The 26,874-nt window shown below is 33.7% G+C and overlaps 5 protein-coding genes across 5 annotated transcripts; 1 reads left to right on the plus strand and 4 right to left on the minus strand.

The window, feature by feature from the left end:
- The first annotated feature begins 1,731 nt into the window (after positions 1-1,731).
- On the plus strand, positions 1,732-2,424 carry LOC124940661 (transcriptional regulator SUPERMAN-like). The gene has a single exon (XM_047481193.1). The coding sequence runs from the start codon at positions 1,756-1,758 to the stop codon at positions 2,308-2,310; it is 555 nt and encodes a 184-aa protein (XP_047337149.1). The 5' UTR covers positions 1,732-1,755; the 3' UTR covers positions 2,311-2,424.
- A 940-nt stretch (positions 2,425-3,364) lies between these two features.
- Positions 3,365-7,097, minus strand: LOC124938578 (diacylglycerol lipase-beta-like). Its single transcript, XM_047479045.1, has 8 exons — positions 6,870-7,097; positions 6,273-6,566; positions 5,835-6,034; positions 5,312-5,662; positions 4,794-4,994; positions 4,559-4,629; positions 3,793-3,935; positions 3,365-3,707 (listed from the first exon to the last, which is right to left on the minus strand). Exons 1-8 carry the CDS (start codon positions 6,907-6,909, stop codon positions 3,367-3,369), a joined length of 1,641 nt encoding a protein of 546 aa, XP_047335001.1. The 5' UTR covers positions 6,910-7,097; the 3' UTR covers positions 3,365-3,366.
- Positions 7,098-8,009: 912 nt separating this feature from the next.
- On the minus strand, positions 8,010-9,694 carry LOC124938452 (pentatricopeptide repeat-containing protein At1g06143). The gene has a single exon (XM_047478896.1). It carries the CDS (start codon positions 9,670-9,672, stop codon positions 8,017-8,019), a length of 1,656 nt encoding a protein of 551 aa, XP_047334852.1. The 5' UTR covers positions 9,673-9,694; the 3' UTR covers positions 8,010-8,016.
- Positions 9,695-10,457: 763 nt separating this feature from the next.
- On the minus strand, positions 10,458-12,729 carry LOC124938263 (protein YIF1B-like). Its single transcript, XM_047478680.1, has 5 exons — positions 12,537-12,729; positions 11,880-12,052; positions 11,398-11,496; positions 11,156-11,307; positions 10,458-10,965 (listed from the first exon to the last, which is right to left on the minus strand). The coding sequence occupies exons 2-5, from the start codon at positions 12,048-12,050 to the stop codon at positions 10,575-10,577; spliced, it is 813 nt and encodes a 270-aa protein (XP_047334636.1). The 5' UTR covers positions 12,051-12,052; positions 12,537-12,729; the 3' UTR covers positions 10,458-10,574.
- A 668-nt stretch (positions 12,730-13,397) lies between these two features.
- LOC124940350 (structural maintenance of chromosomes protein 1) lies at positions 13,398-26,423 on the minus strand. Its single transcript, XM_047480863.1, has 18 exons — positions 25,734-26,423; positions 25,131-25,367; positions 24,171-24,404; positions 22,733-22,971; positions 21,957-22,223; positions 21,133-21,403; positions 20,613-20,737; positions 19,605-19,714; positions 19,406-19,513; positions 19,189-19,328; positions 17,981-18,070; positions 17,661-17,869; positions 16,706-16,875; positions 15,515-15,624; positions 15,044-15,423; positions 14,067-14,318; positions 13,759-13,986; positions 13,398-13,642 (listed from the first exon to the last, which is right to left on the minus strand). The coding sequence occupies exons 1-18, from the start codon at positions 26,169-26,171 to the stop codon at positions 13,594-13,596; spliced, it is 3,657 nt and encodes a 1,218-aa protein (XP_047336819.1). The 5' UTR covers positions 26,172-26,423; the 3' UTR covers positions 13,398-13,593.
- Between the last annotated feature and the right edge of the window lie 451 nt (positions 26,424-26,874).

The following is a 26,874-nucleotide window of genomic DNA, read 5'->3' on the forward strand; positions in this document are numbered from 1 at the left end:
GACACATGGACAATTTCATAAAAAAAAATAATAATATGAAGGGTCACCAACGCATTTAAAATTATGCGCTGGTGACAGCTCATTTACCTATATTATGAGGGTAATTTTGTCAAATTTTCCGTATAGGTAACTTACTAATTCATCTAAAAAACAAAGAAAAAAACCAGCCATTTAAGAGATTTGCAATCTCAGATCTCGTCAACAACTTTTCTTCGGATTAACTAACTAATTAACTACTAATTGTGGTTTTTTTCCCATAGAGTGAAGATCATGATATTTTACGGTTAAAATTGAAAAAGGGTATTTATTTATTTATTAATTATTTTTACCCTACAGTTTTCACTCAATTTTAGTTTAACTACTTAATATTTACACTATGTAATTTTGTCCCTATCTTCACTATTAAAATATGATATTTTATTTTGTAATTCATTATTATTTCTTATTTTCCTTTTGTTATTAATTCATTACTATTTATTATAAGAGCTATTATTTTACATTTTTTTTTTGTTAAATACAAAATTTCTACATGATTAATAATATATTACAAATTCAGTAAATTAACATTGGTAATAATTTAAAATAATTTACTTGGTCTTATAATTAATTAGCTAGCTAGCTAGGCCTATGGTTGAAGAAAGGAAGGTTCCTCCTCAAAATAAAAAATGTTTTTATATATATATATATATAGAAGGAAATATAATATATTATTCATTTAGCGTATATCTTAATTAATTAATTAAACCTAGCTACTTTGTTATGCAAACAGAAACAATCAAATTCAATACTACTTACTACATTACTATGACGTCAATCACATTGTTTACTTCACTATTTTGTACTTATAATAATATTAATAATCTAATACAGATTTCTTGTACTAATTTATTGGCTAAATATTTGGATCTAGTATTGATTTCCTAGGTTTGAGTTTATTATTCCATTGATATTGGATCAAATTAGGGGTGGATTTACATTAGGTCAGGACTCAAGTAAGCTTAAGACTTTTTCGAAAAAAATATATATTTCAAACTTATCACAATATTTTTTCAATCCCACCTTAACTTTAATTCATGAATCCGAAGAGAAAAATAAAGGAATAACAATTTAAATTATCGTTTTTAGATTATTTAATTAGATAATAATAGTAGAGTTTTAAAGTAGTAGGTTAAGAATAAATCTTTTTATTTTCCTTTATATGGTGGATCTCCAATGATACATATATTGCACATGCATGCATGTTCTTATAATTTATAAATGAAAATGAATAGTATTATTAAATAATTGGGGGTTGCATATATATGTATACAATTTTCTCTAATACTCAATTTATTTATTTTCAATAATATACATGATTGTGACACATCACATCATCATAGTTTCTTTTTCTTAATTAGATGGTTAATGAATTAAGTTTTTTTAAAAAAAGGGTAAGACAAAAGATAGATAGAAAGATGACAAACTTGTTGAAAAACCTTGGTAGATACAAATATATAAATATAATTAATGTAAAGACAATGAAAGGTATATGTTAATATATATATAACACTATATTATTATTATTATTATTGTTATGGTTTAATTAATTAATTGTATGTTATACAATTGCCGGCCGGCCATCTGAAAGGAAATACTCCACCAAACTTCATCTTTACTTATAGTTCATCTTTAATTAAATTAAAACCCTTCAAAATTTGTCTTCTTAATCCCCCCATTTTTCTCATCAATATCTCATCTTTTCTATCTTTTCTTTCAATGGAAACTTATATTGATCTAGATCAAGCCTCCATGAATATGAAAAACTCAATAACATCATCAAGAACAAGGGATGATATTGGTGATAATGATAATGATCGTGATCGTGATCAAGATTGGATCGATACGGGCCGATCTTACGATTGTATATTCTGCAAAAGAGGTTTCACCACAGCCCAGGCTTTAGGAGGTCACATGAACATACACAGGAAAGATCGAGCAAAAGCTAAGCCAACCTCGGCCACCAAGAGTTACGCAATACTCAAACAAACCGAACCGATCCAACCGAATTACTACAAGTTTATGGATTCTTCTTCTCCTCCTAATTCCTCGTGTGCCAATATTATTGCAAAACTGCCCAACTTTCATGGTAATCGTTTTTTGGATCAAGGATTGATTACTCCTCTTACTTTTCATGCTGCCTTTCAAATGAGTTTGAGCTCAAACTTTGGTCGAGTTCATGGAGTCGACTTAGCGACGAAGAAGAAGATATTGGGCGAGAGGGAAGACCATGATGATAAGTTGGATTTGGAGCTTAGGCTTGGATACAATTAATTTGAAATTAATTCTAGCATGAGGAATTGGAGATTAATATTATGATTCCAAATAAATTTCAATAGAGGGGTATGTCATGTAGCTAGGTACTGATTATATTTAATAAATGTTATTCTTTAATTTGCATTATTTGAATTTTTAAATGAAATAATATTTGTATTAATAAAACGGGTCATACCCTTAGTTGAGTTAATTGTTAATACTAATACGAGTCTCGTCTAATAGTGAAAGTGACAATAATAACGTCTTAAGATGAAATAAGTGACGATTGATGAATCATGTTAATTTTCTAAAATTCAAATTAAATTATACAATGCCCGGGCATGTGTATATTTGTTTAAGTAATGATTTGTAATAAATTTGTTTGATTATTTGTATCAGCAAAAACAAAAAGTTTAACTAGCGGGTTATATTCTCATTTAAATTTGATGGGCTAACCTCCTCAAGAAAATAACATAAAATACAGGATATTTAAATAAAAAAGGTACAAAGTGCAAAGACAGAAAACCTAGTTAAGATAAAAATATTAAACTTGTAGAGAAATGGTTGATGTATGAGAAGCTCTACCTTATATTATATATAGCTTGTTGTGGAATGTGACCAAAATAAGAGAAGTGGAAAAGAAGAGAGTGGATAATGTTAATTGTTGTTCTTTCTAACGTACTTTTTGTCTTGTCTCTATTTGTCTTCAACATGGTACTTTACAAATCATTTGCATGGTTAAGTATGTAAAAGATTCCAAACAGTTGACATTTTACCTATTAGGAGACAAGTTTAACTCTTAATTGTAACTACCACAATGGTTCTGTTGGGTTCGGTTATCGGTTTTGAAAGTTGAGTCGGTTTTGCAACCCTAAATCTAATTATAGCAAATGATGCACAAGAAAGAAAAATAATCCAGCATATATGTACACAAGTGTACAACAACAATATCTCCTCTTGAAATTTGAAGAAAAATACATAACTCGACATATATATATATATATATACATATATATATATATATATATATTATTACTATATAGAAAATTTGAACCTAAAAGACATTAGGATGGATTACTTAAAAATGGAATCTTGGAGGGTACCAGGTAGACCTTTGATGACATCTCTTAGAGCATATAAATGCGCCTCACATTTATGGTCTGAAATTATGTTGTTCGATAGATGAATCCTTTCAAAATGCTCCCCTCTATCTCTTTTCCATAAACTGAAATACGCCTTTCCTTTCATTCTCCTTGTACTTCCCCCGCCTTCCATGTTCCTTCTCAGATAATAAACAGTCCCCGGAACAAACAATTCAGGCAACGCATGACCAGAAGGCTCTTCATTTTCCTTAACAACGGAACAAGAAGAACTGGAGACTTCTACTTCTCTTGTTTTGCTCTTGGTAGAATCTCCTGTTCAAACCAAAATCCAGAGGAAATCAAATTGGTTTCTGGTGACTATTTAGAAAAATATCACAATAGATGTGCCTACTCGTACTCGAAAGAACACTCGCTTCACTTCTGAAATTGGTGTAATCGGCGAGCTTCCTAGTTGCATCTTGAACAGAAGAAACAACATGTTTTGCATTCGTTACAAAATCCTTAACACTTCCCCAATCTTCCTTCTCTAACACGCTCAACCTGAGATTAAGCAAATGAATAAAGAAAATTCTCAAATTATTGTAGACTTGTTAAGAACATTTAGCACAGAATATGAATGATATGTTCAATTCCTGGTCTTTATATTTGCTAGACATGGGATGGATAATTAACTTTTAACTTTTAATATTTTCAAAATTAAATGAAGCATTTTGATCCCCAAGGTCTGTTGGAGATGATGTAGTGTAACATAACCTCTTATTCAACCGGCCTGTCTTTAAAGTTCATTCAGGACTTGAATATCTTACTAAACTTGAAGTCTCAATTTGGATTTGGAAAGAAAAAATACAGATTATTGGAGTTAATAATGTTTGAGTCTCTTAAAACACAAATGATTTTAGGTCTCAGCTTAAGGTTATATTTGAGGCTCTCAACCACATGCATACATCTTCTAGCTGTTAAGAAAAATCAGTAAAACACGCATGGTTACTGAGAATTCTAGATGTAATTTCATTTACGTTAATTATACACAGTACTGGGACCACATTGAAGACTACTGAAACAGAGGAATGTAAATCACCTTAATTGTTTAGATTGCAGAAAGTATCATATAGGTGAATGCATGGCATGTATATACAACTCAAAGATATGAACACAAACCATACCAATCAGTTTGAAGGATTTCATTCCTCAATTTTGCTAACGAAACTGCACTCAATCTCGGAATGATATCATCCTGCAAATAGGGAGTAATTCTTTAAGGTCTTGCATGGCTCTTTCTAAAATGAAGGTTTTTCTTTCTATGAAAAAGGCGTTTATTCAAAGTAACAAAAAGAGAGATATCAACTGTGGCGATATCATAAAAAATCTGATTATGCTTATGTAGAGACATTCACCAACCTGCATTACAACAGTAGTGACGTAATCACAGCAGCATTCAGCAAGTTCTCTGGAGACACAAGGTGGGGTAGCATATCCAACAACAGAGATAATATCAGGGCTAAAACCCAGCTCCTCAGCAGACATTCTTTTGAGCATTATGGCCAACAAAGAAGCCGTAGCTGCTCCTAATGAATGACCTACTAACCTCAACTTGAAACCCTGTGGATAAGTTAAATCCAATGAAACGTTTAAGCTATCATCTCTTGCAAAATTCAAACTGTTAGGGGATGGGCTACTAGATATCAACTTCACAGTTTCGTATTGATCTATGCTTTGCGTATAGTGAAACAATTAAATGACAAAACAGGAAACAGGAAAGGAACAAGAAATAAACTTTGAACCTAGAATCTCCTATAACAGGAAACTGCTGCCTTTCTAGACAACAACAGAAACAGCAGGAAGTAGGGATGACTAGCATTGAAAATATTAGGAGGGTAATAATTAATTAACAAAACATATTAAAAACAACCATTAACCTTGTATTTGTCCAAGCATTTCTTTATGGTTTTCATCTCGTGATGAAGGAACCAACGAGCTGCTTCAGCAGTGCCAAAATGACTAGAGTAGCCTTCAAATGTGACTTCTTCACTGCTTGAAGAAATTATATCAGTAACAAGGTCATAAACTGTATGAGTTCCACGAATACCAAGAATCACAAGTTGCTTGCGAGGATCGATGCCTATATAGTATCCAGGCCGCATGATACTAGAGTCTTTGATGAACTTCAGTATGTTGCTTTCCCGAAGCATGCTTTTCCTTGCAAGACCAGCGGCATTATCCCTGTATGCCCCCCTCGCCAATTCTAGATGATAAATTAAATCATGAACCTAAATCACATGAACAATATTTAGTAAGTAGTCCATGTGAAGTTGTGAACAAAAATTCTTGGTTCAGGTGTTTCCTGGATGTATGATCTCCATTTCTGGGAAAAACATAATGCATCTCGTGTATTTTGATGATAATATTTCTATGGAATTTTCTGAAGGGTCTAGTCTTTACTATTGGATCTGATGATATCTGGACACCCTTAACATCTTCAAATGGATTTTTGGCCGCTTGCTGAAGATATATAAGGTATAAACCTATAGTTAGATCGCTCAAGCTCCAATCTTGGAGTCCGAAATTACTCTGCTGGATATATGCAACAATCTCTGAAAACGATTTACTGCTAGTAGGGGGTCTGTTTTCAGTGCCATTACCTGCATACAATATTATAGTTAATACAAGTCTATTAGCCTCCAAGTACATGAAATAATCAGAGCACGAATGCACTAGAATCTAGCCTTATATTTTCACAAAAGCAAGAAAATTGTATTGTGCAAAATAATAAAATGGAGTGGGATCAATGAAAGATAAAGGTAACAGCTCTTTGATTAAAGAACAAAAGAAATAAACATCATTCAAAGTACAACAATAAATACGAAGTGAAAGACAAACCTGTTGGAAGAGCCCGTCTACAAAATTCTACAGCAGGTCGAAGAGCTTTGCTTAGCCATTCAATTTCTAGCTTCCACTTGTGATCACTGGGATTGTCATCAACCGAAGAGCTAGAATCACGCATCGCCTTTTCATCCAATTTAGGCTTCCCTGTCTGTGCGATGCTCTTGTCTTCCTTGACAACTCCTGTATCAAACTTCTTTCCTTCTGCGCAGTGAGACTCATGCCTAATAAGTATATTATGTGTGAAAGTTCTGTATGATTCCTCTTTCTTGGACAATTGTAAACTGACATCTGTGTGACCATTAAAAAAGGATTTACAGTTAAATCTAATTCAATCACTATGATTCCTGTTCAGGTCGAATGGAATTGCATTAGTAAACAGAAAACGAGCAAATTGGGACACAATTTCCTCTCTATGTATCTATCACGTTCCATTTGAGCAACTACTGAATGATAGCAAGCAAGCAGGAAGATTTTATTAAATTACAAAATATTAGGATAACAACAGCAACTAAGGCGTAACTTCCATCGAATGAAAAGGTATCGAGATAAAGAAATAAGAAGCGAGAACGATATGAACAATAACGAATTTACCGATGCTCCTGACGAACCGCTTCAGGAAATGCTTCGCCATTTGTGGTAGCACTGAAGCTTGCGAAGAAATATAATGGAATCGTGAGCGAACAAGAGAGTCAGGGAGAGTAAAAGAAACCTAAACGAAAGCAGCGCCGGCGGCGACGAAAGGTTATCGGCGGCGAAGAAAGAGGAAGAGCGGCCCGAACGGTGCCGGTGGCGGTGGATGCATGAGAAATCAAAATGCGTTCTTGTTTGATCACTTTTATGTTTACCATTTTTATCCTAAACTTATATATATATTCATATCCCTACACAATCAGGTTATATACAATTGTTTCTCAAACTACAGTAAATTAAAAACTCTATTCTTTCCTTGATCTTCTTTCTTTTTATTTTTTTTCTTTCTTAATTGGAATTTATTCAATACCAACAACTCAAGAAACACAAATATATTAGGATTTTTTTTTTTAACAGAGTTTATTTTGGGGTGACTATCATGACCAGACAATTAAAACATTTGTTTAGTTAGATTATTTTTTTTTAGTGAGAATCGAAGTTAAGACTTTCGTTTAATCAAACTATTCTTAGGTCGAATCTATCCTTAGACCTTAGTTTAATCATAGTATTTTTTTTAAGTGAGAATCAAACTTAAAATTTTTAGTAAATAACACATTTTGACACTTGAGTTGAGTAACAATTATGTAATTGGTTAAATGATATTAACACGTATAATGACTTAGGGAGGAACTTTATTCGGTCTAGGAATTGGGTACCCGTAGGAAGGGAGTCCTAAATGGCTGCCTAACTGACCTTACCCTAGGGCCGCCTATAATATGTTGGTGGGTATCCGAATCTAATACATTTTGATTAAATCGAACTTAAAAACTTTGATAAAAGTGAAGTTGACGTAAAAAAAACAAAAAATTATAAAATGTTAGGATAATATAATACCTTGGCCTCAATTAAGATTTGGTGAGGTGGCTAACCAAAAAAATGTAAGATCTTCAAAAAGAGAGTTGACCTAATACATCGAACATATATTGGTTTAAAAAACTTTGTAAGTCAAATGATCGTCAAATCAAGTGGATCAACCAAAAATGATTATAAAAATCATGAATGCATCGCAACAAGATTTGTTCCAAAGAAAATCTTGAAGTGAAGATTACTAGACAAGTTCTAGTTCATTCATATAACCAACTAACTTAATATGTCTATTCAACTCATTCAACATAACATATATATCAAGTATAGCAAAATGACATTTATCCGAAGCAGTGAACCGATGAATCTCATTCTCGATTTCAATCCAGCTCGAACCGGGACATGTCTTTTCTACACCTCTTTCCTTCATATCCAACCTAATTTTCGACACTTCACTCCATCGGTTTGCTTCAGCATGAATATTAACCAATAACGTCCTATACCCACTATTGTTAGGCTCCATAACCGCCAGCCTTTCAACTGCAATTTCCGCAATCTCCACATTCTTGTGAAGTTTACACCCGCCAAGTAAAGCCCCCCAAATGACAGAATTTGGTTCGATTTTCATCTGTTCAATTAATCTCAACGCGTCTTCAAGCAAACCTGCTTTGCATAGTAAATGAACCATGCATCCATAGTGTTGAATCTCTGGCAAAAGAGAAAAATCTTTAACCATGCTTTCGAACATCCTTTGTCCTTCCTCGATGAGTCCTGCGTGAGTACAAGCGCTGAGAACACTTATAAATGTAACCCCGTTTGGTTCCACGTTTGCTGCTATCATTTTGTCGAACATTTTCAAAGCTTGTTCTGCAAATCCATGCATAGCGAGTCCTTCAATGATCGAATTCCAACAGAAGAGATTTTTTGTCTGCAATTTGTAGAACACTACTAGGGATCTTTCCAAGCTTCCACATTTCGCAAACATGTCAATTAATACTGAACCAATGTAGACGTCGAGATGAAAACCAATCTGCATTACATAATGATATAATTCTTTTCCGAAATCGAGAGCCCCCAAATGTGCGCAAGCAGATATGATGGTAACGATCGTAACTTCATCTGGATTGATACCGTTGGATTTCATTTCATCGAAAACAGACAATGCTTTTTCGTATCTATGGCTTTGAGTATAACAATTAATCATAGTTGTCCATGAGATTAAATCCTTTTGTGGCATTTCAATGAACAAAGAAGCTGCAGAATCAACATCTCCAATTCTGGAATAACCATCCATCATCGTGTTACAAGAAGTAATATCTCTTTCAGGCATTTCATCAAACAGGTTCCTTGCAGAAGTCATATCCCCAAGTCGAGTATAAGCTGAAACCATAGTAGATCTTGCGAAAGTATCTCTTTCAGGCATTTGATCAAACACCTTTCTGGCATCAATTATCCTACAGAGATTTGAGTAAAAATCAACCAAAGAAGTCTGAACATGTAAATGAGATGTAAACCCAATTCTCCAAATCTGTCCATGAACTGATTCCCCAAACATTTTAGCGGATAACAAATTACAAGCTTTAATAATGGATGGAAACGTATAACTGGATGGACTTACTCCTTTTCTCAACATGTCAATGTAAATTGGCAGAGCTCGAACTGGAGAAGAAGAAGAAGAAGAATGGGTTAAGCCTCTAATTAACGCGTTGTAGACAAAAACGTTAGGATTCTCCATTTGGGTGAAAGCTTGAAATGCATAATCTATGAAACCGCGAGATGAACAAGCTGTGAGAAATTGATTCATTGAGAAACAATCTCGATCTAAACTGGTCTTAAGCATTAAAGCATAAGCTGATTCCAACTGTTTGGAGATTGAACATTTTCTGAGAAAATCATTCATGGTGAAAGTAAGGATCCTTCAATTTTTCTTAAGAGTTCTAAGCATACTTGTCTTTAGAGGCTAACCCACTAATTTTCATTATTATTCAAACATCAATTTTCAAATAAATAATTTTTACTAAAAATTATTTATTTACAAAATAAAATTATTCAACTAAGTTTTTTAATCACTTCAATACATATTTAATATGTTTATGACTAGTTTAATTTTTTTTACCTTTTTAACAATGAATTATATATATATATATATATATATATATATATATATATATATATATATATATATATATATATTTTGATATGTTTAACCAATTTCTTGAATATATTTAATACCCAAATCCAAATAATTCAAAGAGTTAACCCATCTAAAAATCTATTAACATAATTAAATTAATTAATATTAAAAATATTAAATTCATTATATAAAAATCCATTTCATGTTTGGATATTTCAGATAAACCTATTTTTAACCCTAACCCAATCTGGATAAACTTAATTTTGTATTTTGTTTGGTATAAGATTACTTTTTAGAACATGATTAAAATATTTTCTAAATCATACTATAGATCATACTATAGATTATAATGTGACTTTTTTACTTCATTTATACAAGTCATAATCCAAGTTTATTTATTATAGATCATGAACATTATTTTCTTATTCATTATAATTTTTTACATACATAACATTATAAATGTTTTTATCCAGACCAAAATAAAGACATATATATGCAAGCCCAAAGACAAATAGTAAAACAAAAAACTTGATATATATATATATAGCAAATGAGAAATACAAGCAACCTATATAAAATAATATACCCAAACACTAATTTAGTTTTTCTTTTCTAATTGCAAACAAAATAAATACACAAACCAAAAACAAAAGTGTAAAAAAAAATATCTAAAACAGCCAGTTAACACTAATATTACATAGCCAAATGAAGAGTGGGAACTGAGCTAAACCAATGAAAAGCAAAAGATAATGGTGCCTAGTGGAGTCATAACTAGTCCTTAGTTCCGAAAACAAAACTCTCTTCATTGTCTTCACCAAGAATATACCCATACACAAGCTGGTACAAGGCATCAAGAAGTAGTAGGAATATCCCGATATAATTCTCCCCAAAACAGCCACACACATACCTGTGAACGTATACCCTCCGTATGCCACGATATCCAGTAAGGGTGCTTCCCCACTTCCCAATGAGAACAAGGACACCCTTAGAAGGGATACTTGCATGAACCAACCCAACAAACCTTTTATGAAAAGCCAATTCAGAGACTCCGGTCTAAACCTGCCAGTACACCAGCCAATTCAGACCCAATATCATCTCAACTTATAATTTAATATAACAAGTCCTAGGCCTTTTGCTTCCAATCATCATCATCATCAAAATACTAAATTACAAATGACATTTAAACCCAAATAACCATTTTTTTCATCAAACAATCCAAATATAGATATATGCTTATGACACTACTTACTTCCCTTGAAGCCCAAGTGAGATTCCAGCTAGAATGACATATGTCCCAAATGCCATCAGAGGAATATACAGGTCTGGAGCATTAATGTCATAGATGGGAGGCTTGTAAGAAAGTCTCCCTCCTACTGGTTCTGATATCCTTGTCCAAGGACCCTAGGAAATTGAAAGCAAAAGAAAGATATGATTATATGACAAAAATAAGTGATTAACTAAAAGGAAAAGAGAGATGGATCGAATTGTTACCCTATGCAGAAATGGAAGGAAGACAACCTTCAACTTGTTTCTCACATATTGATCATTAACTTGGAAATAGTATTGAGGATCAGCAAAATATCTACTTATCTGCCCATTGAAGAAAAATATATAAGAACATACGAAACAGGAAAGTATTGGAATTATATAGTAAACAATTATACTCTTTTGACTATATTAACATAGTCACTAATATAACAGGTGTTTATTCACTGGAAGAGGCTAGCACAGTCAATGACCACTTGAGCTACCCTTGGTTAGTCACTAATATTCAAATAAGCACCAAATAGATTCCTTATGGAAACTCAAGAAAGACAAAAACACAAGCTAATAAGGAAAGGAAGAAGTTAGAAAATGTAATAAGATCTAGCATAAAGGTGCAGAAATTGTCTATATGACAAAAAATGATTCCTCTTTTAGAGAAACTACTACCTATATCCAGGTGAGAATTCCTATTGATAGCATCTACTTACATTGCTTTGGACATATTCTGAACTTGATCCTAGTATTTTCTCTCCATAAGCACCTAGGCCACCTCTTATTAGTCCCGAACCAACTCCAACAAAATCATTCCCAAAAGGAGTTTGTTGAGGATGTACTGCCGGTCTTGGCATCCCCATTTGGGGTCTCGGATTATCATACATTTCTGCAATAAATAGGGCACAGAGACATAAGAAGAAGGATACGACACCTCCATTATCCAATATCACTTTTAATGTATATCAAAATAGAATGAATTCAGGGCAAGCAACAATACAATAAATTGGAACAACCAGCCACAAAAGAGTACCATTTGTAGAATAAAGAACAAAACAAAACTTCAAAAACTAGAACATAGATTCGTGTTTCGATTTCTTCTTCCATTGAACAAGTAGATCTATCGTCTTGGCAATCAGAATAATCTAAAATCTAAAATCTAAAAAAAAGGTCTAATCAACAAAATTGTCAAGACAAATAAACAGGTTCACAGGAAAAGCCCTTGAATGAGAAACAAATAAATTAAAACTAGAGTTGCCTAATAGTCTGAACAGAATTTAGTCGTAAAAACATCCAATCATCTATAAACACCAAAGACGTTCATCAAAAGGTAAAAAAAACTTGAGAAGAAAGATAAGAGAGGTGTAGAATACATGATTACTGAGAGTGATAGCTCTGCCAAGAAATGGAAAAACAGCTCGATCTCGAACGGTAGTACTATCCGATGAAGAGAATTCCTTCAGTTTCCTTTTCCTTGTAAGAAAATATCGATCCTCTCAGGCACTTGTTGATGGATCCAGACTCCAGAGAGAGAGAAAGAAAGAGAAAACACGTTTTGGGATTCGACTGCTTCGAATCGAAGCTGGTGACCAAGTCATAGCCAATGAAACCGGTTTATTTTAAGAGCGGTTCAACTTCAATCTAGTTATTATTAATTAAACTAATCCCTATTCTTTAGTTAAATGTACAAATAAGTACTCTTAAATTATCTTGATTTTTTTTTTAATATAATATATAGTTTGGAATCTTTTTTAATATTTGTTCGCTCTAAATAAAAATTAAAGTTTGTATAAAATAAAGTGTGTGATAAAACAATTTTAGGTAATAAATGTATAAAAGCTGAAAAGGTGGTAGAGAAAAACATTAATACAATCATTAAAATCTTTTACCTCAATTTTTATTTCACTAGTATATTTTATTAACTAACTTCATAAATTTTAACAACTAACATATAATATAAGCTATGATTATTTTATAATTAATTATTTTAAAACTCGTGATTATTAGAATATAACTTATATTTTAAAAAACAATAAGACTTATATATAAATTAAACAAAAAATTTATATCTAACCTAATTTAGTAGTTAACTCAACACAATGAAAACATACAATTTACATATAAAGTAAATGTTAAATGACAATCATCTTTGGAGCAATATCACTCAATTGTTAAATGCCAAATAGTAGGTTACGACAATTACACAATGATTACATTAGGTATTTATTTGAAAAAAGTGGCAAAAGAGATTAATAAAAGATACCAAATGGAGAACGAGAATAGTTGATGTATCTCACAAATACATAAAACATTAATAATAGAATGTTTCTTATCTCTATCATTACATATTTAAGTAATTCCTCCTAATAATCCAAACCTACTGGTGCAACTTCTTTTTACAAATTAAACCTTACCTTTCCTTTCTCGCGTTTATGACTCCCGATACTTGGTCAAGTCAAAAGTCAACGTCCCCGAGCAACTACAGAGAATAATAATAATAAAAGGCAGAACAATAAGGAGGAGCAGAGTCCCAATAAGTTTATTGACAGTAACTAGTGTATTTTTGTATAATATAATAAGGGTTATGGAACATACCCTCTTCCGGAATCTCTATAAACTCCAACCAGAGCATCAGCCTTGTCATAAAATATATCCTTGAGAGAAATCACTATGCTTTGGAATCCACTTCCAGACGGGACATCCTCATTATTATGAACTCCTTCACACGATTTTGATCGGATGAATCCAGCAACTTTAGCCACGTTCAAGTTGTCTAACGCAGCATCCACTTCATCCAATATAAAGAATGGAGATGGCCTATAACTGTAATGATAATAATAATATATAGTGAAAACAAGATTAAGAAAAAAAAACTACATATGTTTGGACTAAAGTATACAAACCTGTGGATGGAGAAAAGCAATGCAAGAGCAGCAACAGTCTTCTCACCACCAGAAAGTTGCTCCATATCACGAAAACGCTTTGTTGGGGGCATAGCAGTATATTTGATGCCGTGTAAAAACGGTTCATCTTCATTGTCCAGGTTCAAATATGCTGTTCCTCCAAGCTGATGAGTGTCGCTCTTTGTAAGTTGCTTGTAGATTTTGTCAATATTTCCTGATATGTGATTGAATGCCTCCATAAACAGTCCACACCTATATAGAGACAACATTATTACCTAGTTAGAGCTCCAAAGCTCTAGCGCAAATCAAGACATCAAGTACAACACTATCAAAAGAATATTGCAGTATGTAGAATGCAAAGAGGAGAATTTTGTGCATGCAAAGGGGAGTAGTCACAGGCCAAATGATTGGGCTAATTAATTGATGTGTTTCTACTTGTAAGATCAACACATATCCAAACCCTTATCTCCTTTTGAAATGAAGGCGAAACAATTATTCTGCAATAATTTCTTCCTCATAACCTTAATAAAATCTTCTCAAGGTTTTCTTTCAAAATAGGTTATATCTGACAGTAAATTATCATGCAGCAGGAGAAAGACTGATCAAGTTTGAACAATGGTTCATATGTAAGGGCATTTGAAAGAAAGATAGAATCAAAAGATTGTTTTTCACTTCTTTGTCATTTTTTTAAAGGGCTGGGAACGTATCTGGTTGGGAGGTTTTAACATAGTCAATGAAATGATCCATAATTATTCAGTTAGTTTTTTGTTTGGCTTGTGCTAACTTTCATTTTAAGTTTATTTCAAATAGACACACATTGATGTATTTTTAACTTTATTATGGGCATGAGAGCAGCCTATTTGTTGCTTTCTTGAGGCATGAGAGTATAGCCTTTTTGTGCTATCAATTTTTTATGTAAAAATTATTTTTACCTTCTTCCAAAATAAAAATGGTTCATAGAAAGGCAATGTCATTACCTCCTCTGCTTAATTAAATTGAATTTATCAGCACATTCCTTCTCTTCTTTCCTGGCAATCTCAAACTCTTCATTTACACCTTTTTCCTTCTCCAGCAAAGCCTCGTACTGATCCAGGGCCTTCAGATTTGGGGCTGTTCTTTCAATTTCAGAAATTAAGGCACTGATTTTCTGGTTAAATTCTGCCTCCAGTTTCTCTCGCTGAGCAGGTTTCTTATCATGCAAATGTGATCTACTTAATTCACTAAAGTCGATTACTGGTGCTGGAACTGGTGATGACACATCCATTGGATCCGATATAGTCGGAATGTCTATATGTTCTAATTCACATTTCTCCAAAGTATCCTGCCTGGACAGAGTAAGCTGTTCTATCTGCGCTTCCTGTAAACCAAGAATTGAAATTGTTACAGTTTGCTTTTGGCATGATCTAATAATTCTAAGTGAAATTAGGAAAACTTGGCATTAGTCTGACCTTTGATTTAATCTGGCGATTAAGTTTACTTATATTAGTTGTGGCATTGGAAATTTTTTTCTTCCACTCTTGTATTTCCTTCTCGCAACCCTCTGACTTAGACCTCCACTCTATCCATTAGGAAAAAGGAAAATCGGAATCAGCAAGATGTGCAGGTTATTTGGTAATGATTTCATGTTCGATGAAAGCTATTGCTCGGTTCCCTTGTTCAGCAATGCAGAGAACAATTTAAGCATTTCCACATTCATTAAAAAGAAGAGAAGAACCCTTAGGCAGGATGAAAAATGATTCAATATTCAACATAATACATATTACACACTACTTATTTATAATACTATCAATAACTGCTTCTAACTGCTATAACCTCTAGCTACTAAGTACCTATAACACATCAATTTAATACACATCATACTAAGAATGAAGGATGACTGGATGAGAAAAGACAGCTGCAACTGCTAAGCATCAAGTTTTAAAGCTTAAGAGTATTTATCATTTTTCAGTTTAAAGATATTTTAATTTCTAATGGCATTTTATGCAGTGACAAGTGTACCTTTGGTACTTCATATCTTATGATGTTTTACCTTTTTGGCTTAATTCGTGGCAGTTCATGCCGTGACTTGTACTGAAATTGTTTGATTTTCTACAGTAGATGTGTCCTTTGCATTTATCCTAGCTTAATGAAATCATTGTTACAGAAAAAACTTGGTTATCAACTTATCATCATATCCCTGAAGAATTATTTGTGACAATCCACAATAGCTATCTATTATGATTAATATGTGACAGGTTATATGAACTAATCCAACGTTTAGATTATTTTTTTCATTACTTGGATGGTTAGTAAAAGGCTTAAGAAAGTGAAAAATGATCAGTTAGCTCCTACAAAAATATGTAAACCAAAATACAAGTCATGAATGAAGAAAAATGGTGAGCAAAACCATCCTTGAAGAAGAACCAAGGGATAAATGCCTGAATACAAACAATGAACAAGAATTACAAAAGATTTGGATATGCAAAGGGGTACATATATATAAAGGAACCAGGATGACTGATGATCTATACAATGAAGACAAAAATGACTGCACATATTTGTCAGACCATTGATGAAATTTTAGACTTTAAATCATGGTATGAATTCTACATGATAAATAAGCAAGACAATAAGGGGTGGAAGAAGAAATTGAAACATACCTTGAACCTCCACCTTCAAATCGTCAATATCACCAGTTGCATTTTCCATTGATAACCTAAGAGCAGAGTCCTTAGTCTTAACCTCCTCTAGAGCATTTCTTAAAGTAGCAAGAGTAGACTCCAGCTTTGCTATAGGAGCATCCACATCACGATTTTGTTCATACTCCAACCTGGAGAAAGAAGAAAAAAAACAACATAAAAATATCAGCCTCCTGAAAATCTTATATTCCTGAGGAGATTCTCTAACCATGGAAGGCGAGCCCTATATTAATGATAAGCATGTCAAATCAAAGTACATAAGTCAGCCTGAATCTTTTTCCAAATTCCCGTATTAAACGTGCCAAAAGTTGTGGAATAGGTGACCTTGAAGGTGTACTAGTGTGGGATAGGTTTTTCAGGATGATCAAATCACTTGTGAGACTCACAAGGCTCTGATATTATGCAAAATTTGGAATACTTGTGTGTTAATTTTATTCCATGGATAGTGCCCTTCAAATACATGTTTACAAGAATTTCCTGCGATAACCCTTAATCCCTATATTGGCGGGATCATTATCCTTAGAATTTTACATTTAACAAAAGATGATTATTATTCCTAATAATTAGGACAAGCTTTTAAAGATAATAATATATATAATTAATGAGAATTTTCTGTACAGTAAGTGTAGGCAGGCAAAAGAAAATGAATATTGTAATCAGCTTTCTTTTCATATATAATCGGTGGAAAAAAATAGAATTAGAACCAATACAACAAAGGAAAACTTATAATACCCAATAATAAGAGCTACCCAAAAGTAGATCCCCATCAATGATCAAAAGTAGGGAACCTAACATGTCAGATCATCAATAACTTTTAATGCTCATGCATATTGTTTTCCCAATATTCAGCTCAAGAGGTACATGAAAACTTATAATACACAAAAGCACAACCATTGAGAACAAGATGTAGACATACTGGTATTTTAGCTTCGATTGCTGACTACTTAGGCTTAGCCTTTGGTCTACCAACTGTTGAGCAGCCTTTAGCTGGTTTTCTTCGTACTCGCGAATATTTTTCACACCAACAGACTCACTAAATTTCTTGTAGGTACAATCAACGATTTCATTTATTCTCCTCTCTAACAATGAAATCCTTGAAGCCCTTTCACTAACAATGTTGTTGAACTGTAAAAACACAGTGAACATGATTGCATCAACAAAGAACATAATGGACATTTTATTTTTATAGGTTATCATTGACATACATACAGATGTAGCAAATGATCAGAATAGTACCTTCTCATGGTCGGGCCTAATGCGGTTAATTTCTTCTTTGATATTTGCCTTTTCACGCTTCAAATTTGATAACTTATCCTCAATACTTTTCTGCAACAGATCATAAAAATGTAAATGATTTAAAATGCATCGCCAATAAATGCAAGTACTAGCATGTTATACAGAGATCAAAGAAAGTTTAGAAGTGAATAAAAATAAAAAGGTACAAGAAACAAAAGCTATTGTATTGAATCCAATTAAGGCCTTTCTGGTTGTCATCTTAACTAATGAATCACCTATAAATCTTCTATTTGACCAAGTTCTACAAAGACATGATTCAACTGTCGAAACTGTTATTTGTCAGGTCATAGAATTTAGGTATTCCCTCACATATTACTCTGCTTAGATGGACCTAATCTTATTATGGTATCATTTTATCACGATGCTACCATCATGCAAAACTAGCAGCAATCATAAAGTTGAAGATGAAAAAGTTTCAAGACTAACTAACAAATCATGGCGAAAATGAAGTAGCATTATTATTGCACTTAAGAGGTTCAATTTACATTGTGCTGTGAGGAAGTCGGCAATGCTTCCTTTATGGTAGACAACATCAATGCACATCAACACTCAATTAGTAACTTGAAGTCAATCAACCTCCATGGAAACTCCAACCTGTTTGTCTCTCACCCCTCTCTCTCCCTTCAAATCAAGATCTTCACATATTACAAAAAAAAATCCAGTGAACCTGGGGGTATGCATTGCATCTGCTAGCCACTACGCTTTTTTCACTCTATTACATAAAATTGTGCCATGATTCACAGATGAACCGATGGACCAAGTAGATGCTAAATCCAATTAAGCGAAGAAAGGATAATGATAAGTAAATGCTAAATCTGGAGGACACAACAAAAAAACAGTCACAAGGAAAGAGTAGGCCAATCAACTATGTAAAGCACTTAAGCTGCTATAATTTGAAGTGACCATGCCTAACAAGCTTTCATGTCATACTTTTGAAGGGTTGTTCATGACAAGGTGACAATGAAAAAATAATGTAAACAAAGCAACTTAACAAAAGAAACATGAGCACAGTCTAGGGATCATGCTCAGAGTCGAAAAAGATGGACAAGACTCCACTCTAAGGGCATATAATAACAAAATTTTAGTTGTCTTCAAGACCCAATGGAAGGCGCAAAAGTATATATGAGATACAAGACCAATTCAGTTACCTTCTCAATTTCTGCATATTGGATTTTCTTTTCAAGTCCGCTGATTTTACCAGATGCTTCCGATTCTTTAAGTTGCATCTCCCTAATTGACCCCAGTTCTTCCAGTTCTGACTCAAATCCCTCTTTTTTCTTCTTCAGAGCTGCCACAAGTATAAAGAAAGTTCAATACTTTCCATGAAAATATACAAGTATACAGATGGTTGCTAATCCAACAAACCTTCAACTTTTTTATCATCCCATTTATGTGACCTTGCTTCCATGCCACCACTAGTACCACCAGTCATCGTACCAGCTTTCGTGAGAAGAGTACCATCAACTGTCACAACTGCGAGAACGCAATAAACCATATTACACAAGTCCAGTGGAGAATAAAGGAGGATCAAGAAAAAGGAAAACAATGACAAACTATATAATACCTTTAAACCGCTCCCCACTCCAGCTCAGAGTCTTGGCTTCTTCAAGATCATCGCAAACTAGGGTATTACCAACAGCAAATAGAACAGCTTTCTCCAAAGTTGGGTCAAATGTGTGATTGTTAAGTAAACAACCCTAGTCCCAAGACAATCACTCATTTCCACCACCAATACAGAATAGAATGTTCCTCAGCAAAGAACAAGAATATGGTGCCAAAAATGAAAATAAGTCCTAGAACACTATAAGCATTATATTAGCCCCTACCAGTAACCTTCTATTAGCCAATGTGCTATAGTATTACTACAATGAGTGTTCTCCTATTATATTATGTAAGTTCGTTTCTACAAATGCAAGTGGGAGTAGCATGTGAAGGGGGACTATATTGACATTATTATTGAGTACATTACTAAACATTTATTTATCTAGGATCCATCAGGCATGGAAGGGAGAAGAAAAGAGAATGAAGGATTTTACTGTGTATTTGGAAAAGTAAGTTATGAGATTAAACAATACACCAGAGATATAGCAAGCATCTTCCACGCATTTTTAATGATTCTCCCTCTTCTCCTTCATTCATCCTCCAAATCAAGGTAAACAAAATAAGTTGAAATCATACAACTCTCATTTCCTAACTTCCCCTCCACTTAGAAGATAATAACGTAAATGACAACTTATCTTCTCTCATACTTTTCTAATCTCTCTAAATGTCAATCAAAGACGAGCATAAAAAGTTTAGCTTTTAAGTGGGTTTTTAAAATAGCAAAATATCTTACCAGAGAACCAAGATTAGGACTTAACATTTCAACAAGTTTATTCTCTAGCATATAGGTTATACTTATAATGTCGAATGTGGAAAGCATGTAAGAGAGACACAACAAAAAGGAAACAGAAAAAGAGAAGCAGAAAAATAAAATGTATATAGAAGGCTCATAACTAAAATACTGCATGCATAAAAATTAGGTAACTGCTTAAGAGGACAAAAATGAGACAACAGACCATAATAAGGATATTGTATTACATCAAAGACCAACTTAGCAGTCCCCCGTAAGGCTCGCAGCTTCTCAGTGATTTGCTTCACACGAACTGACTGAAGAGGTATGAATGTCAAAGGAGAAAGCCTCCGCTCCTTTAAATACTAAAAAGACAACCAAACAAGTTGTGTTTGCATTAATACTATTATCTATATTAGCCAGTTCTAATATCATGCTATAAAAAAGGAGGTGTTTGAACTTTAAAAGTTGTGGAGGGTTTACAAAATAAAATCACACCATCTAATGTTACAGAAAGGAGATTATCACTACCAATTGTAAAGGATATTGTTCTTATTATGCTAATAGTATTATCAAGTGTTTGCTAGATAGGTCAATATGGTCCACTCTATAAGTTAGGTATCTATTTCAAAATATGTGCAAGATATCAAAGTGTGTGATGAATGGTGAACTGACATGCAACTAAAACCCAAAACTATGCATCATTGAACAAGAAGAAAAGGCGAGAACATAAATAAGTATATCATTCATAAAAGAGTACCTTGATGCATTCCTTAGCTGTATGTTCATCTGCAACAACAATAGCATCCATAAATTTACCCATTGCAACTGTAACAGCAAGGTTATACTTTTTCTGTGTTGGCCTACAAAGATCAGTCATGCGACCATGGACACTGGGAAACAGGCTCTTCAAAGTTTCAACAGCCTCAGACAACCTGACATCCCTCTCGTTCTCATATCTATCAGCCTTCAATTCACGAAGCTGGTTGTCAACTTCATTAATTTTAGCTTTCAGCATTTCATGTTTCCTCCTGTCACAGCAAATAAATAGAAAAAAGATTAGACATTAATAAAACATACTGCAAGGTAAGACAGAAAGAGTAAGGAGCAGCAAAATCAATAAGCAATTCTATTAATGTGTGAATCACTTAAAGTTGATTTACATTTGGGTGGCTTCGGGCTATTGAGAATCGAAGAAGAAGAGTGGTGGGGACGTAGGGATGTTATATAGGGCAATCCAATTAACTTAAATCCGTTGTACACAATCAATATCTGACCCTAAGCCGATAGAATACATTAGATATAGTTTTGGTTGTTTTGGCGGGTGGATTGATCATCCTACCTATAACTATCTCTATCCTTATCTATGAGAAACATTTTTTACTGAAGAAATTAATATGAAATTATTATTGCCATCTAACATGTATAATTATGGTGCATTGTTTATCTCGTATTAATTCAAAAATATAACTAAATGTGTGCACGCACATAATCTAACTGGTCAAATTAAAAGAAATCAAAGCAGAAAAGTTGCAAGAATTATTGGACAGTCTAAAAGTATTCTACAGTTTTATGTTGACTAACCTGGAAGTTCCAAGTTTTTCACTCATCTCACGTTGTTCCTTTCGCACCCGTGTAAGTTCTTCCTTGTGTTTCACAACTGAATCAAGAATCTTCTCCATCCTTGCTCGCATTTGTTTCTCCTGCATTTCCAATTCCTGCCTCCTATTCTCCAACTGTTGCACATTCTCTTCCAAATTCTTCTGAACTTCAATATCTGAATGTTGTTGCCTGTCCAGGACCTCTTTCTCATCTCTTAACTTTGCAGTCTTCATCCCAGCCTCTTCCTTTCTGAAAAAACACAATAAAAAAAAAGTAATTCACCTATGAAACTAAATTGATTATTGTGTAACATTTAAGCAAAAATTTCAAGGTTGTTTGAGCAAAATATACAGATTCCCAAGTTAAATTGCTCAAACAGCTGTGCATGAGTTTGCTAATGTATATGCCAAACACAGTAATATAACTAATTATCTCTGCAAGAAATCAGCATGCAAAGCATTGCACTTTCAATAGTATACTTCTAGGGAAAATGTCATCATTTAATTTTGAAGGATAATGGTGCCGCATTCCCGGGATTCTTTGTTGTTACTCTGCCAATCCAAGACCAATAAAGACAAGTTGAGATAATTTTACGAATAAAACGATCTTAGAGCGAAAATTACGAATTTAACAGCTAATCTCATCTCCCATGGTCTATGTGATTTGTATGTCATAGTCTAATAACAGCTGAATTAACAGTCTGTGTATAGAAGCAAAATTGAATTGTTTCAGCAAACTAAGAGAAATCTACCACATACATATTGTTATATATCGCTAATTGATCACCAACTAACTGGAGCTTCTGGTCAGCTTCTTTACTCTTCTCATGTAGATCTTCCAGTTGTTTAGTGAGGTCCCGTAAGTCATTATGCAGCTTTTTTATTTCTTCTGCATGGTTCCTTCTTTCTGTTTTTTTTTTCTTAAGATCCTTCTCAGCACTTTTGATCTTGTGGGCAATGCGAGAAGATTCCTCCTTTAGTTTCAGAAGCTCAGGTTGCTGCAAAATGAGAGCAAGTTAAGCCGGAAATATGCATTCATGTTAGAAATATCTGTCTATTTTTAACAGCATTGGCACAAATGTCACAATGGTTGGAAGTTGCATTAGATGACTAAATTGGCTTAGTTTGAAATTGTTAAGCATCATATGCCTCGTAAGCAAAAGAAACAAAGATTTATAAAGCAAATTTGAACCACAAATATGGTTTCAGATTGGAGTTAATTGATATATGCTTGCTTTATTATCTCTGACAGCAAAAGAAGCAAAACCTTGGCTGGAAGATTCAAACAAACAATTACAAAATAACGCAGGAATGAGCAAAAAAAACTAAGGTAAATTCCCAGAACTACAGAATTCTGCAACCCTTTAAAGTATAAGTCTATGTTCATTTATTACTGAACAGTTCTAATCAATTTCAAATGCATCTATGATCGGGGTGGAAAGCATGCCCTCTTCCAACCAAAGACAGGCTGCTAACTTCAGAAAAGTTTGCTTGTCTGGTTGTCCTTATCACACTCACCCGTGAAGGCAAGGAGACAAGAATAGAAGTAATGGAAACATATTTCTAGTTTGATTCCCAGTTCTTATTGGCAACTTACACTTGTTCTTATTACAGTTTTGGATACTTTCTAGGAGTATACAATTCCATAAGGCATAACGAGTTGCCGCATATACCAAAGATGAGTCATGTTTAAAACCAAACTATTAGTTTTGCGATTGGAAATATGAAAATATATAAATATAATCTGAATTTATGGAAAATTGACATACAAACCTAATGTGAACCCGTTTGGAACATATTTCCTCCCTGATTTTTTTGATTTTTTTTTGGGAAATGACTTATTGTCATTTAATTAAACCTCCCTGATTTAATGGCAACAATAAATGAAACGGTCAACAAACGCCCACATGCATGGCTGTCATGTTAGCCATTTTTTGCTGAAGTGACTGCCATGTCAACACAATACATTAAACAAAAACTGATGACAAGGAAAGCATGCATATGAGGGTTTGTTGACAAATTTTCTGACTACAAGCTGTCTAAACTCTGGGGCAATTTGCTTGATTATCACAAGTTGGAGGTTATATATATAAATGGGTGGCCCTTAGGGCATATAATGCATTTGCTCTGGAAAATTAGTGTCAAGAAAAATCAAGTAAGTAATTGATTAAAAGGAGACATTGAGGGAAGAACATACATTCCTGTCAACTCTATTGTTTTTGTCTGAGATTCTCTTTTCACATAGTGCAATCTCCTTCAAATATTTAGCTTGTTCTTTCTTCTTTATGGCCACTTCATGTTCATAACCTGAAGATTCCTGAACAAGTTCTTCTCGACTTTTTTTATCATCTTCAAGGTCCTCATTGGCCTTCTCAATATCCTTTTCAAAATTCCACAATTGCCAAAGGAAGTGTTCTTTCTTCACAGATTTCTGCAGTAGGAAAAAATATATTAGGAAACCATCATTGTGGGTTATACAAATGAAAAAGATTGCAAAGAAACCTTTATTATATCTAACATAATAAAATAACCTTGCAATCCACAAATACTTTCTAGAGAAAAAATAGAAAAACAGCACACAAATTGCTGGAATCCATCAACTGGCATGATGCCTGATGATATAATTTCAACTTACATACAACGTCAACCATAATCATTATTTTATTTTACAATCGAGTTAGAACCATTAGAATAATATGCATGTGTTTTAATCATTATTGGATAACTAGTTCCAATTAAGGTGTTCCTTTAAATGGAGCATTTTAACTATAAAGTTGGAACTAATCTGGCAGAAGAATACTTGTGAGAACAGTTCTATTTATCACAAAGAACACTACAAAGCCAATGAGAGTAGAAAACCATCCCAGTTTTTACAAAGCAAAATCAGTTGCAGTTGATATCGGTGTCGTGAATGAGAGAACCACATCTAAATCAGTCAATCATATAAAAGTGAGAACTCTAAGTCTCCAGTCACAAGCGGGATATGGCGATATTGATATCTGATTTCTTGCAATAAGGTTCTATATTTGCCATATGATTATTCACAAAAATAAATGTGCCACATACATTTATTCCTGATTGATTAGATTTTTAAGCTTGCCTGTACCAAAAAAAAAGTAATATAACAGGAAATCAGTTGAGAAAAGTTTATCTGTACCAGTTGAGTTTGAAACTGAAGATGTTTCTCAGCTTCTTCTTTCTGTTCTTTCTTTTGCTTCCTCTCAGACACTACTGTCCTTTTTTTCTGATAAGCAAGTGCCGCTTTCTCCTCGGCTCTGGCCTTTTGCTCTTCTAGTTTCTCATACTCGTCTTTGAGATCCTCAGACCCAGATATTTGCTCAATTAGTGCAGCAAGTTCTTTGGGGTTTTTTGATGCAATTGATTCCACATCACCCTACACGTAAAGGCAGAGAACTACTATAGAAACTTGATGAAGAATAAGAAATCCAAAGAAAGTAGCATCGTGCACTCTTCTCAAGCCATTGCCGAGTACAATTAAATATGAACCACATCCTCCCTTCCTCTCCATTTAGCATGCAACATAATATTTAACCTCACTGAGCTCATGTTTAAGCCTTTTTAAGACAGACTACAGAGGATGCAGTTAACTTATGATGTTTTACTTAATTCACGTCTAATCGTTCTTCTAGAGGTTCTATATGCAGTTAATTTATCCAAGGAGCAACAATTATCAAGATGAAAGCAAAAACAATATTAACAATATAATAACTTTATCCATGTTAAGGTTTCGATAGAGTACCTGAAAGACCAGAAAATTGCGTGCCTTAACAAGAATGCCAAGCGACTTCAACTTTCCATTATAATCATCCCAATTAACAACCCTCCCATCAATCCTATACTCACTTCCACCGGCCGGAGTAATAGTTCTGGTAAACTGAATCTCTGTTCCGCTACCGAGCAAGTAAACCAGCTTAACAAACGCCTTCCTTCCTTTTTGCTCCTTATCTCGGTCATCAAGAGCATAAATGAAGTCCTTCAACTGAGAACCTCTAAGCTGACCAGTACGGACGCCGAGGACGAAGCTAATGGCGTCCATGAGGTTGGATTTGCCGGAGCCATTAGGGCCGATTATAGCAGTGAAGTTGAAGAATGGACCGATTATCTGGTGTCCTTGGTAAGACTTGAAGTTCTCGAGCTCGAGACGAATGATTTTACCTGGAGATGGGACGGACGGCATGGTTTGGGGATGTAAAACCCTAGGTGAGAAATAGATAGGGTTCCGAGTAGGGGTGTTGAATTAAGATGGGGATTTGAAAAAAGTGAACAATTGATGAGAGGTTACTTTCATGGAGTTTTGGTTGAATCGATTGATCGATCGATCGATCGTGTCTCTGGAACCGTTGAGTTGAGAGTGGATTACTGTCACGGCGGGAAACGAGCATTCGCGTCTGCTTCTAATGGCGGAAGAATTTTTCCATTTTTTTTTTCTTCAAATAAATCCCACAAGTGTAATTAAGCCCCTTAAAATAACACTGTAATCATAAAATATAATTTATATTATTTAGTTTCATAATATAATTTCGGACCAAATTCAAACAAATTTCTGGTATTAATTGATAAGACATTCACTCTTAAATGAACTTGACAAAATAAGACATTCACTCAATTGAGTGTTCTTTGAGTTCTTGACTCGACATATTTTTTTTAAATTCAGTGATCGATTCAGATATTTTGTCAAGTTCGTTGTGCAGTAATTTTAGTGCTGAATCAATACTAGATTCAGTGTACTCTGAGAGACAACCATCTACTATAAGTTTCAGCACAAAGAGAGTAAAACTATTATAAAAAAAAATGTCTATAACACGTGTCTTCAATCAAGATTGTATTTAGATGACTTCGTTAAATCGTACACTTTACTTTATTTTTAACATTCTAACCAC

The sequence above is a fragment of the Impatiens glandulifera genome, chromosome 5, assembly GCF_907164915.1.
Source record: "Impatiens glandulifera chromosome 5, dImpGla2.1, whole genome shotgun sequence".
Classification (NCBI taxonomy): Eukaryota; Viridiplantae; Streptophyta; class Magnoliopsida; order Ericales; family Balsaminaceae; genus Impatiens; species Impatiens glandulifera.